Source organism: Lepus europaeus, chromosome 10 (genome assembly GCF_033115175.1).
Source record: "Lepus europaeus isolate LE1 chromosome 10, mLepTim1.pri, whole genome shotgun sequence".
NCBI classification, from domain to species: domain Eukaryota; kingdom Metazoa; phylum Chordata; class Mammalia; order Lagomorpha; family Leporidae; genus Lepus; species Lepus europaeus.
The window spans coordinates 96,782,829-96,796,334 of record NC_084836.1 but is presented as its reverse complement, the minus strand read 5'-3'; the positions used below and the strand labels follow the sequence as shown (position 1 = coordinate 96,796,334).

Genomic DNA, 13,506 nt, shown 5'->3' with positions numbered 1-13,506 from the left:
TCTGGAGCCTACCGTTGAGTGGGATAGGGCACAGGTTCTAGAAAGGGAGAGCTTTCCCCGGGGCACAGGGCAGGGAGGTGGCCAGAGCTGGTCAGGCATCCCAGACACTCCTCCCCCCCAACTCCCCAAGGCCTCCCTCTGGCCAGGACAGGGGGCCCCTCTCCACCCAAGTGAATCCTCTTGAGGCCTCTCCCAGGCGGGGGGCTGGAGCACCACCCAGTGCCCCTGTCCTCCAAGAACCATCTTCGAAGGACTGGGCAGTGTCAGGACCCCGAGAATGAAAAGCCCACAGGGCCTCTGGTAGCCATTGGAAGTTTTATTTCTTTAGGGTTCTTTCCCAACCAGTCATTTAAAAACCAAAGAACACAGACCCGAGGGGTGGGGGTTGGAGACTGCCCCTTCCTCGTCCTCCCCGTGGACAGCATCGGGGAAGAGGGAGGGGCTGAGGTGGCTGAAGCGAGAGCAGCAGCAGCAGTGGGGCCACGTCCCAGAGCCAGCTCCGTCCTCTCTCGGACCCCTGCTGGAGGCCCCATGGCTTGGGGTGGGGGGTGGGTAGAACCCACCCCAGGACCCCCACTCCCCTCCTCAGATAGCCTCCTTGAGGACTCAACCCATTTCTTCTGGCAGGAGACTGAGGCACACGGAGAGGAGGAAGCAGGAGAGGACCTAGGAGAGGCAGGGTGGTGGTGGCACAAATGAAGGCAGAGGTGCGAGGCGTGGGCAAGGCCCCTGGAAACCCCACCCCCACGCCCACCCTGGGGAGGGGCACGCAGCATGTGGGGGAGAGGCGGGGTTAAGGCTGAGGGGCCCCGAGGGGGTGGGGCCAAAGGCCTCAGTCGAAGCCATGCCAGTCACTGTGCTCCGAGTCGTACTCCAGCTCAGCTCCCACGCACTTGACGCCATCCAGCAGCATGGGCGTGCCGTGGTGCCGGTCTGCAAGGCAGGGGGTGGGAGTCGAGCCGTGCTGTGCTGCACCCCTGACCACTCCCAGGGGACCCTTCCCCTCCCTCAGGGACAGGCGGGCTGGAGGAGGAGGGGAAGGCACCCACCAAGGAGTTTGAGAGCCCTGAGCCGTGCAAGGATCCCTCGCTCAGGCACCTCCGGGATTAGGGCAGAAAGCCCTGCAGCCAAACTGCGGCGGGGGGCGGGGGGCGGGGGGCTCCCAGCCGGGGCTCTCACCCATGACTCGCGCCTGCACCGTCACACGCACGCAGGCGCCGGCGCCACCTTCGCAGGCCAGCAGCATCTCTTCTTTGAGCACGCCCTCCTTGTGTGCTGAGTACTCACACTTGACGCTGTAACCTGCCCGGGGGCACGGGGCAGGCGATCAGCACCTGCCCTCCCAGCCTGCTCCCAGGCACTGCAAAGCACACGGAGCATTCAGGAAATGCCCTGTTCTTCCACGAGCTGCGCAGCCTGCGGGCCACCCCGGTGTGGCTCCAAGAGCGCTCCAGCTTCCAAGAGAAGGCCCTTTAATTCCCGGGCAAGGGAAGGCAGGGAGAAGGGGTGGTGGGGAAGAGGAGGGGTGGCAGGGTGGGCTTTGAGCACGTCAGGCAGCAAGAGGCTAGGGCTGAGGGGGCTCGCTCAATCGCTCAATCGGCTGAAGGGCACCATCACGAGGTAGGGGGTGGGGTAGGGCTTCGAAACAAGCTGGGCCCTGAGAACCTGACACCCTAGCTGCTACCAGGTGGGGTATGAGGGATGGGCGGGGCCTGGAAGCATCCAGGTAGGTTGGGAGAAGCAGCCCGAGACCCAGGGCCCAGGCAGGACTGGGGGTGCTAGGTTAGCCACCCGTAGTTCTCGCAGCTCCAGCAGGTTTTCTCTTGAGGGGCAGGCGGGAGGGAGAGCTGCAGGCCCCAAGCCACATCCCCAGTGGCTCCCATCTTAGTCACCTGCTCACGGAGGCTTCTAGCAGCCAACGGGCACACGCAGGCCTGCCGTGTGAGCTCACGGGCTTCTGTCCAGGAGGGGGCCTGAGACATGGGAGCTGCCAGGCGACCACACTGCAAGCTCACGAAGGGGACCACGTCCCTGACTCGCTGGGCTGAGTGTCACCCGTGTTCTCTCACTCACTCCCACTTGCATCCAGCACCCCGAAGAGGAGACGCACCTTCAGGGACGGGCATGACACTGAGGAGCTTGAGGTGCAGGCTGGGCACAGGTGCCTCGCGGACGTCCTTGCTCAGCCTGTGCACGGGGGGCAGAGTGAAGGTAATCTCGTACCTGTGCAGGATCTTCAGGAAGCCGACCTGCAGCAGGAGGGGCGAGGGAGGGAGGAGCCTTAACTCACTGCTTCTTCCAGGGCCCGACCAGGCCGCAGCCTGCGCTCCTTCTGGGCCTCAGCACGGCTGCCCTGGGGAGCCCGGGAGCCCACCTCCCTCCATTGCTCCAGCTGAACCACACCCCCAGCCCCATAGTGCCAGATCTTGGACACGGCGGGGCCAGCGTCCTCCATGCCATTTGTCTTGCAGGCCCTGCAGTCCTCAATAAGTCATTTTACAGGTGAAAAAGATGGAAGCCTGGCAATGCCTGGCCAGGGCCACACAGCACGGCCAAGGTAAAGTCCTCCCTAGGCCTCCTGGCCACTCCTGCCATGCATGGCACACAGCAAGGCACCAGCCACTGCTCAGAATCCGTGACACAGGCCGTCCATCTGCCCGGTCAGGGAAGCTGATCCTCCGGTCACTCAGGCGGCGACGCCAGGCAGCACAGCACAGGATAGTGGATGCGACGGAATTGGGTAAAAAAGGTGCTAGAGCAGCTATGTCAGTCCACCATTGAACCAGGCTCCTGCCTGCCCGATGGCACCTGATCATGCGTGTCTGTGTGCCCACTCGGAGGCTCACGGGGCCCAGCAGCTTCCACTCAAGGTCTAAGTGATTTCTGTTGTTCGCATACAGTGCTTGGCAACCAGTGCCCTCTGCAACAGATGCTGTCTTTGGAAACTCCAGTGACGTGAAGGGTTGCAAGCTGGGTGGCTGCTGAGCAGGGTGCAGTCCGGCAGGCACAGGCATGCATGCAGTGCCTGCCCCAGCTCTGGTGGGCACAGAGACTCCCACCCACAGTGACTGGGGCAGCACAGCCCTACCCCTGGGGGCCAGCTGGGAATGGCTGCATGGAACTGCCAGCCTGTCACCACATGATAAACCTCAAGCCAGGTACCCCTTCCACCCCCTTTCTGGCTGCACCTGCCATCCATGACCCTGTGACCGCTGGACCACTTGCAAAATTTTCCAGGGGAATTACTCAGAGATGTGCAAAAAAAAATACTCAACACTGACTGCCCTATTTATAACGGTGAAAAAACAGAAACACCCGTAACACCCAGGCATGGGGAACCAGCTAACTCAATGAAGATATGCATAATGGAACACCAGGCAGTTGTAAAATCTTGTGGAAAATTATTCACTGACACAGACAAAAAAAAGCCCAGCTTGTCCACTGTGCTACCAGCTCTCTGTTTTTGAACACAAAGTTTTTAAAAACACTTGGAATGACACACATCAAACTATTAATTCCAGTTATTTCTGGATAGTATGACTGTGGATTCCTTTAAATCTCTTTATATTTTTCTCTATCTTCTGATTTTTCTTTAATAGACATGGATTTTGCAATGGGGGAGGGAGCTATTTTTAAAGACTTTGGTTTTTCTTCTGTTCATTCCCTTGGGGAGGCTGTCAGCTGTAGGAGAGAGTCAAATGGCTACAGACCTGGGCCTTTCTCAGCAGGGCAGCAAGCCCCCATCCTCGGGACAGTGTCCAGCGGACAAGACCTCTGTCCCCCACGTACAGGGCACTGCTGCTCAACTCTGCATCTGTGATTTATGGGCCAACCTAGAGGCCTCAATCCCAAGCTTCCCCAGTGCAGCCCTCCAGAGACCCCTCCCACCCCTTCCAAGTGCCGTGGGGTCGGGTAGCACCCTGGCAGTTGGAGAAGCCAGCTGCAGAGGCTGCAGGGAGTGTGAGGTGTGGCCACGAGAAAAGGGGGCTCCAGCGAGCAGCAGGAGACGTGGGGTGACACATCACCGTCAAGAGCCCCCATCAACCAGAGAGCTGGCAAAGCAGGATAACAAAAGCCACACCTGCTGTCACAGTAATTAGCTTCACACCTGAATCACATTCACAGGTTCCTCCACCCTCCCACCAAATCTGTGGGTGTGAACTGTCTCCATGGGAAAGAGGAACAGGTAACCCCCTCAAGGACGGGTAGGAAGGTCTGTGTGCTGCAGGCTGGGTCCCCAGTGTGGGGCTGTGGAGGGCTGGCAGCTTTAAGAGGTGGGGCCTGGGGGCAGGTAATTAGGTCACAGGGCCTCCATCCTGGAAGGGACGGTCGCCAGGCTCTCAGAGTGGATTAGCCCCTCCCTCCCTGAGAGCCTAATTATAAAAACAGCAGGCCCAGCCCCAAGGCTTCAGCTTCTAGTCTTGCCTTGGGATCTCTCCTCTTGCTTGCGCGCCAGAGGTGATGCTGCCCTCTGAGGCCGCCTGTGTGGTGATCTGGCCAGAAGGCCCTCACCAGAGCTGCATAGGCAATGGCTTCATGCTCTTGGACCTCCCATATTACAAGTTATGCAGACCTCAGGTATCTTGTGGCAGTGACGGAAAACAGACCCAGACAGTCAGCCTGGACCTGAACCCACACCTGTGACACCCCAGCCACCGCTGTGACACCTGCCTTGTACTGCTGTTGTCCGCGGGAGGCCGATGGCAACGATGGCTCTGGTCACCTTGACCTAAGTGCATCCATCTTATTAAAATCGTACCATTTCCCATTTTACAGATGGAGAAACCAAGGCTCAGGGAGGGGCCGCGATGTGCAGAGAAACCGTCTGGGAGGGAAGAGGCTAGACGGGCCCGGGGGGCCAGGCAGGGCCAGGGAGGAGGAGGGAAGAAGGCTGATGATGAGGGCGACGTGCTGTACCTTGACCAGAAAGCTGCTGTCACTCTCCTGGGTGACCATGACCACTGAGTCATGCAGCTTCTCATCAAAGTGGACGTGGCTCTGGGAGCCTTCTGCATCGTGGCCGGCTGCGAAGCGGATACTCCGGACCCTCGGCTTGTTGCCTAGGAAGGGTGGGAGAGGGCTCCAGGGGCTGCTGGCTTCCCCACCTCCCCGGAAACTACCACCTCCCACCGCCTCCCACCCTGAGGCTGCCCTTGACATCACCCGCACTCACTGGCTGGACTCCCTCCAGGGCTAGGTGGACCACGAGGCCCAGTCCTCCCACAAGAAGTGCTGCCTCCCGGGTAGGTGGGGTCTCCGAGACTGGCTAATGTGAGCTCTCACTTGGGGGACCGGGGTGGGGATGAGGCTAACACCAGATGCAGTGCCTGCCCCTCCTAATGACCCCCGTACAGGAGTGGGCAGAGGTAAGGATAGGAACAGGTGCTAGGGGACCTGCCTGGGGATAAGAGAACAAAAGAGGACCAAAAACCATACTCTGCCCACCCAGAAGAGGCTGCAGCTCACTAAGCCTCACCGATCACTGCCAGGTAGGAAGGAAGAACCCAGGAGCCCTACAGACGCCCCCCCAACACCCTTCCCTCAGCTGCCCCTGAGCTGGGTGGGGTTCCCCAGGGACAAAAAGGTCAAAGGGCTGTGGAGGGCAGAGCCCAGAGTGGGCTGGATGGACACTCAGGTTCAGGGAGGCCAAGTGCGTGTCCCCAGTCCTCTCTGACATTCCAGTCCCGGGCTTCCCAAGTCCTGCCCACAGTCCTTCCGGTGGGCAGCTCTGCGCTGGCCTTGGCCTGGGTTCTTGGACATTCAGCTAAGGCCCAGGAGGCAGGTTTGCCACATCCATAATCCCTGCTGAGCCCCTAGATTGGCCCCTAATGCCCTCCCTTAGCACTCTGGACTCAGAGCTCACCTGGAGTCCCTCATGTTCCCCAGCTCCTGCAGTGGAACGGGGTGAGGGGGAGGGGCTCAAATCCAGAGTAACAAGAGCACAGCTCCCCAGCAACCAACACATCAAGGACCACAGGGGTCTCCGCTAGGGCTTCAGGGGGCCCCGGGACCCAGGACAACACTGCACGTTCCAGTCACATTCTCTCTCTCTCTCTCTCTCTCTCTCTCTCTCACCTGGGACAACACTGCATGTTCCAGTCACATTCTCTCTCTCTCTCTCTCTCTCTCTCACACACACACACACACACGCACATAGCTGATACTAGTCCTGTGTGTAACCATGTCCCCTCCCATCAGGGCCCCCAGGAAGGGCCATGCAGACCCCCTAGGCCAGGAGGCACTCACCCTTGTTGGCTGCAGCCATGGACGCCCTCCCTGCCGTGGGGTGAGACACCCGCTCCTGCTGGACACCACCACTCCAGCTCAACAGCCTCCCATGCTCCAAGGACACCAGCAGGAGCCTGGAGGACAGGGAGTCGGGGGAACAGGAGTCAAGGTCAGCCGTGGGCCTGTGGCTGGGGGAGAGCAGAGGAGCTCCGGCAGCAGCCCAAGTGCGGCCTGCATCCTGCAGCCCAGGGGCCTCTGCTGCACCCCACCCCCAGCCCCAACCCATCCCCACACTCACTGAGAACTCTCACCCCTGCCTGACACCCTACTGACCCAGGGCCCTGGCTACCCCGCTCCAAGGCAGCTTGTGGGTGCCAAAGCGCCACTGCAGGACTCCTGCGCCCAGCCCACCTGAGGCTGGCAGGAAGGGCAGCCTGGAAAGGGGAGGGCTTGACCGGTACTCCGCAGGGGCCAGTCTGGCTGGGCTGAGGGCAAGCAGGCAGTGCAGTGGGCGCGGGTCAGAGTCAGCAGTGTGCTGGGTGGAGGGCGAGAACAGGGCGCCGGGGATCAGTGTGTCCTCGGCGCTTTACTTCCTGGTGACCAGTGAGGGCCGTCTGCAGAAGTGATGCTGACCCCGTGTGAACCCTCCCCCCCTCCCCGCCCCTGGCCCCTGGCCTGCCTCTCAGTCCCCCAGGGAGGCCTCAGGGCCATAGCGTGAGGCCCCTAGGAAGCCTGCCCTGGGCCAAGCTGGGGCCATCTCATTATGAACCCTACTGATGGGAACAGAGGGAATACACAAAGGAAAGAAGAGAGGAAGCAAAACAAACAAGCTTGTCTCTGGCCTTTCCTAAACCAAATTGCCCTGGGGGTTGATGGAAAGCTCTTCTTTACAGAAGATTCCTTACTAATAAGTAACAAAGGAATCAGCAGATGCTAAGTCATTCTTCTCCCCCTAAAAAAACAAATGCCAGGGGCAAGCGCAGTCAGCGGGGGCTGAACCTCAGAGGGAGGCTAACAGGGAGCAGACACTAACAGATGCCCCAGTGCCATGGACAGATGATTCCGTGTTCTTATTTATTTTTATTTTATTTTATTTTATTTGAAAGGCAGAGAGATCTATTTGCTGTTCACTCCCCAGACGCCCACAATAGCTGAGGCTGGGTCTGGCCAAACCCAAGAGCTAGAAATTCAATCAGGGTCTCTGATGTGGATGGCAGGGACCCAAGCACTTAAGCCATCACCTGCTGCCTCCCAGGGTGTGCATTAGCAGGAAGCTGGATTGGACATGGAGCTGGGACTTGAACCCAAGGACTCTGCTACGGGATGTAGGTGTCCCAAGCTGCATAGTAACTGCTGAACCAAATACCCACCCACACGTGGTGTTCTTAAGGAGACTAACATGGATGTGCAGTGACATCATTGCATCCAGTGACATCACCTGGCCACTCTCCTCGGCTCACAGTGGGACAATATGACACCCGGGTGCCCCCTGGTACAAAGCAGCCTGAAGTCAAAGCATCGCTGACAAGAGATATCTGCCAAAAATGTTTAACCTGGATCTAACGGAACTTCTAGCTCCATCTTCTCATTTACGGAAAACACAGAGGATGATGGAACGAATTACTGAAAGGGCAATGAGACAAACCCAAAAGGCGGAGAGGATCCTACTGGATGACTGACCTGCTTTTTCAGACTGCAAGAAAAAATAAAAGGGGGGTGGTGGTGGTGGGGAGAGGCCCGGAGACTGTTCTAGATAAAGAATCAGGCAAACCACAGCTTGTGTTTCGTAAGTGAAGTTTACAGGGACACAGCACGCTTGCTCAGCCACAGGTTGCCTACGGCTGCTTTTGCACTAAGACAAATGAGCCTCAGCAGATGGGACAGACCCTAAGATATTTGCCACCTGGCTCTTAGCAGAGAAGGTTCGCCAGCCCCTGTCCCAGATGAACACACCCCTGAGGGACACAGAAGGCAGGACGGGCAAGAGGACAGCCGCCCCTGGTTCCTTGGCCTCATCGGCTACGAGAGGGAGAGGGGTCCTGCCTGACCTCCTGCGGGGAATCAGGAAAGTGATGATGGGTGTTTTGGTTTTTTAGGTGCAATAACAGGTTGCACTATGGAGGGAAGTAGTCTGTTCTTCTCCAGAGAAATGCAGGGCAGTACTTAGAGATAGGTGACCCATGAGGGGCCTTGGCTGGCTCAGGAAATGAAGAGAAACCACAGGTGGCCTGAGCGGCAGGAGCTGAGTGCAGCAGGCACGGGCTTGAGGTGCTTCAGTGTCTGGGCTGCCCTGTGGGGTGGCCTCACTCCCTCTCCCTGCCTACCGGGTAGGGCATGCACTGTTCAGGTCCCAGCGGCCCCCTGGGAGAGGGAAGCCTAGGGTGATGGAGAGAAGGGCCTGCGTCAGGTGTCTGGAAAGCAGAAATGGCCAGGGCAGGGCAGTCCCAGGCAAGCATCCCTACTTGGAGGCTGGCTAGGTCCCAGGCTGCATTACTGGGTGCGGGGAGAACTACACCCACTCACCTCTGGCCGGGGCCACTCTGGGGTCAGTCACTCTGGGGTCAGTCCTGGAACTCTCAGCTTGTCTCCAGAGAGACTGCTCCCCAACCCACCCACTCCAGCCACCCCCTGAGGCTGAGGACTCAAAGCATGTGACAAATGGCCAAGTCCAAGGGTGCCAGGCTCATTTCCTATGTTGCAGAGGCTGCCTCCCTGCACCCATGGGGCAGAGACAGCCCAGTGTCCACACAGTCCCCTCAGGACATCCAGGGGCCATTTTCACAAAGCACCCTGACCTAGCAATGCAGGGCCTCCTCCCCATCTTCCCTGCCCTGCTGCCTGTTCCTGCCTGCTTTTGCCCAGGCCGTCCCCTCTGCCAGAACTCTGCCCTGACCCTCACCCATTCCTTAGCCAGGTCTCAGTCCCAGAAGCAGCCTGCCCCACCCCCATCCCAGAAAAGGCCTGCAACTCCCCACAGGGTCCCCTTCTCACTCTGGGGACTGGGTCATGTCTGTCTGCCCCACTTTACCAGGACAAACCTGTGTCCCCAGCACCCCACATGGCACGGGACAGGAGGCATTTGTGCTCAGTTTGTATTTGTTGAACAAATGACTGACCACGCCAAGGCGAGCCTGAGTGGGGGCCTTGGCTGGGCCCTGCGGGGTGTGTTGTGGTCAGGGCCAGAGATGACAGGAAAAGGAACTCCTCATCCACCTTGCTTAGCCAACCCCTGGCCCGAAAGCCAGTCTCCCTCCCCCGGCCTTGCTACAGGCAGGCTCAGCTGCCCACCTACCTGCAGAGAGAAAGCTGGCTGCGGGCAGGGCCCAGGTCCCAGGACAGAGCGGACACTCAGGATATGCCTGTAACGCCCACCCCTGGCCACAGCCACAGGAATACCGGTGGGTGGGTGGGAAATGACGTGCAGGGCCCAAAGGAGGCCAGATAACCAAGCGTCCTTTCAGGGCAGAGAGCCCTTGCTGCTGGCCGTCCCCTGGGAGCTGGACTCTCATCCACACAGGCCTCCTCTCAGAAGCAGGAAAAGAGGGCACCAGGCCGCGTCCACAGAGAACGGCTAGGCCACCGCAACCCCAAACCTTGGCCCTGCCTGCAGCGTCCTCCTGGCCCAGCCGAGTCCTCGCTGGGGCCCGAGCCGCACGCCCCCAGAGGCAGCAGTTCTGGTTCAAATTCAGGACCTGCCCCTGCTGCCTGCCTGGAGATTTATGTCACCTCTCTGTCCTGATGGAATGAGCAGGGAGCTCTTCCTCGGGTGCAGCCGCCCTGAGGCTCTGTGAAAGCGCACTGCTGCCCCAGCCTCCTCGCAAAACAAAACCCTGAGGCCTGGTTTCTAAAGCAACAGGCATTTCAGCAGCCCTGGAGGAGCCAGTGGGCCCCAGGGACTCCAGCCTGCCCGGAAAGCAGCGCAAGGGTTAAGGGGGCCTCCCTCCCCTTCCTTCCTCTTCTCCCACTCCCAGGGCGGCCAGGCCCCTGGGAGCCCCCCACCCCAGAGGGACTCACGACAAGATGTGGAAAATGCATCTCCTGGAAAATGTCCAGGAATACTGTATCCCGCCTGCCCCTTCCCCCGAGATGGGCTGGCAACCAGTCAGGGGTCATAGGTTGAGGAGGAAGTGAAAAGTGGGACAAGGGTCTTGGAGGTTTCTTTGGCCCCTGGTGGCTGTCAGGGAAACTGGAGGACTCTCCCCTCTGGGGGCCACAGAGCTGCCAGCACAGGTCCGCCCCAGCTACAGAGAGAAAGGTGGCTTCCAGGCTACCCAACCCTGGGACACGGCAATGGCCACACAGAGGGGCAGTCCCACAGGAACCCTGAGTTCCCATCCCATTGCACAGTGGCCGCTGCTCCAGGCTGTCCCACACCGGGGCCCAAGGCTTCAAACTGGAGAAAGAGCCAAAGACAATCTGTCTAATTTGTCCTAGGGCAAAACAGAGCAGAGCGAGCCACTCCGTCCACGCCACCGCTCTGCCCCAGAGGCAGCAGCCCCAGCCTGTCCTGTGCTGTGTGACTGGGGACACGTTTCTCAATCATGCTGCAATCCCTAGTTTCGGTCTGGTCTGAAGCTTTTCTCTGAGCCAGGCCAAAGAAAGGCCCTTCCATTCTTCCCGCCTCCTTCTCCCTCATCCCCACCCTGGGGGCTAAGCCCTGGCTCAAGGACACAGCAGCACTGTCCAGCCTCCTGTTAAGCTCAAGCCTGCACAAACGCCCACTGGGGCCTCAGTGCAGCCACACCAACCTGCTGACTCCCAGAGCCAGACACGGGACTGCACACAGCAGCGCCCCACGCACTCAGAGAAAGGTCTGGAACAGCAAGGCTGCGAGTCAGGTGTGGCTGTGGCAGTGTCACGTCAGCTCAGCCTTGATGTCACCTCACTTCCTCCTCCCTCCAGCAGGCCAAAGGTGCAAGGACAAGCATGGCTCTTTTCTCTCTCACAAACAGAAGATGCAGCCTGAACTGGGGAACAGAGAAAGCTCCATCTCTGCTGTCTCCCCAACAGGTGCCGCCTCCTCTGCCCAGCACCCTTTCCCCAGAACCCCTAGCCCTCAGCTCCTGGGCGCTGAGACGTCTCTAGCCTCCAGACTGCCCGCTCTGCCCGGGCAGTGCCCTGGGCCCACGACCCAGAGGCCCCAAGAAGCAGAAGCAGGTTGGGGTCCGGGGTGGCGGCTGCTCTTGACCACCTTCAGTTCCCTGGGACAGAATAACCCCTATCCCCATTCCCGATGCCAACGCTGAACAGGAAAGGCAAGCTGAGGCCGCCCTCCTCCATCTAGCAGGGCCCTGCTCCCTAACACGAGCACTGGACCAGAACCTCCTCCTGCTGTGTGACAAGGAGGAGGCACTGGGGGCCTGGGTATAGGACCCTGGACACTTGTCACCCGCCATCCCCATCCCTGTGGGTGTGGCACTCCCTTTCCCAACACCTTCTCGACTTCTCTCGGGAAAGATGCAACTGGGCGTCCCCTCCCCCCCCACCATACCCGCGAGGCGGCAGCTCTGTCCCTGGGAGATAATCCGGGGCGCTCCCCGAGCCTAACCTCAGCTGACGCAGGAGCCTCCTAAGCCCGCACTCCCAGACATCACCGCCCTCCGCGCTGAAGGTGCCGAGGCACAGGACACTCCGGGGGGGCTATGCGTCCAAGGTCACACAGAGCCGAGGTGACAACGGCGGGAACATGGGGGAAGCAGCGCGGACCCCAAGGCGTCCCCACCCTCTCTGTGTCACGCGTGCCCTCCAACAGTGCCCTGAGGAAAACACTCCTGCTCCACCAACTAACGGTCACCCCGGCCCCCGGCACCTGTCCCCAGCTCAGGTGCTGGGGAGTCTGCCTGCAGGCCCGGGCCCGAGAACTGAGCCCCCGCCCCAGCCCTCCCATCGCGGCAGGTGGGTCCCAGGCACCCACTGCTTAGGACAGAGACCGGGCCCGGAGGGTGGCGGCGGGAACCTGGAGGAGGCGGGAGAAGAGACATCTCACCTTGCGGGGCGCACCCCGGGGCCGGGCCGGGAAGCGACGACCGCTGCAGTGGCGGCGGCAGCGGGGGCTCAACGCCGAGCACGAGGAAAGCAGCCCCGCGCCGCGGCCGCCCGCCTCACGGCACGCCCCCGCCTCTGCCCATTGGTGGACGAGGGGGTGGGGCGAGGGCCGGTGCAGACCAATGAGCGGGCTCCGGAGAACCGCCAACGGGCGACGAGTCCCCTGCGTCACGTGCAGGGGGCGCCGCGGCTGCGCCCTGAGAGCCCGCGCCGACCTGGGGCCCGGCGAATTCTCGCGATGAAGGCTGCCCTCCAGCTGCGGCCGGGGCCCGGATGGGACAGAGGCCGGGAAGGGAAGGAGGCGCGCCTCCGGTGGGCCCCGCCTCGCCTTCTACCGGGACGTTGGCCCCAACTTGAGAGGGCGCTCGCTGGAGCTTCGCTGCTCCGGGCGGAGGGGTCGGTGGAGCGCCTCAAGGTGGCCTTTGTCCCTAGGCTTCCCGCCCGAGCCGTCCTCAGTTGACATGGGCCCCGCTCCTACTGCCCAGTAGCTAAGGAACACTCCTCCTTCCTTCCCGCTCGGCTGCCCCTCCACCCCACGAGACGCGTCCCGGGAGCCCGGCCCCGCCAGATAGGCTTCAGAACAAAGACGGCGCGCGGCATGGGGGCTGGGAGAGCCCGTGGCGGCGCCCCCGGGGACCGCAGCCTCTGCTCCCGGTCTCCATGGAAGCGGTCGCCATGGCAGCGGGATGCGCCTCGCTCAGCACCGCGGGCTGGGCTGTGGGCGCCTCCACACCGCTGGGAGGGGAGCGGAAGGCGCGGCCTCGGGGCTGCGGAGGGGCTTGCCCGGGCTCCGCCTGCGGGTCGGCGAGCAGCGCCACGCCCGTTTCGCCGGCAGCTCCTCCTTCCTGGCGAAGTAGCTGGTAGGAGGCCTGGGCCGCTGAGGACCAGTTTCTGCTGGGCGGGGGTCGCTGCCCTTGAGGGAACATCAAGGCTCCCGCCGTTGTTCCCCGTTGGGCCCCAACCTGTCTTTTGGTGTCCAGTCTGCACACTATTGGCAAATTAAGCTTTCTGCTGCCAAGTGTCTCGTGCGCGGCTTCAGAAACTTCAGCCGCGTTTTGGGGGATTCGTGCGCTCTCTGGTGTCTGAAAAGACGCTGCCCTCCAGCAAGGATATGGAGCGTTTTCTGCATTCTGATCCCAGCCCACCCATTCCTGCCCACTCCCACGGTTCCGTGCACCCCGGTGTCCACCTGCCCCCTCCATGTCTTCCCATATCTGTTCTTTTCTTCAAGGT

At 60.9% G+C, this 13,506-nt stretch overlaps 1 protein-coding gene across 1 annotated transcript; it reads right to left on the bottom strand.

Annotated features, from left to right (window-relative positions):
- Nucleotides 1-301: 301 nt before the first annotated feature.
- ADISSP (adipose secreted signaling protein) lies at nucleotides 302-12,328 on the bottom strand. The gene is made up of 6 exons (XM_062203926.1): nucleotides 12,215-12,328; nucleotides 6,247-6,362; nucleotides 4,918-5,060; nucleotides 2,111-2,249; nucleotides 1,180-1,302; nucleotides 302-933 (listed from the first exon to the last, which is right to left on the bottom strand). The coding sequence occupies exons 2-6, from the start codon at nucleotides 6,263-6,265 to the stop codon at nucleotides 833-835; spliced, it is 525 nt and encodes a 174-aa protein (XP_062059910.1). The 5' UTR covers nucleotides 6,266-6,362; nucleotides 12,215-12,328; the 3' UTR covers nucleotides 302-832.
- Nucleotides 12,329-13,506: the final 1,178 nt, after the last annotated feature.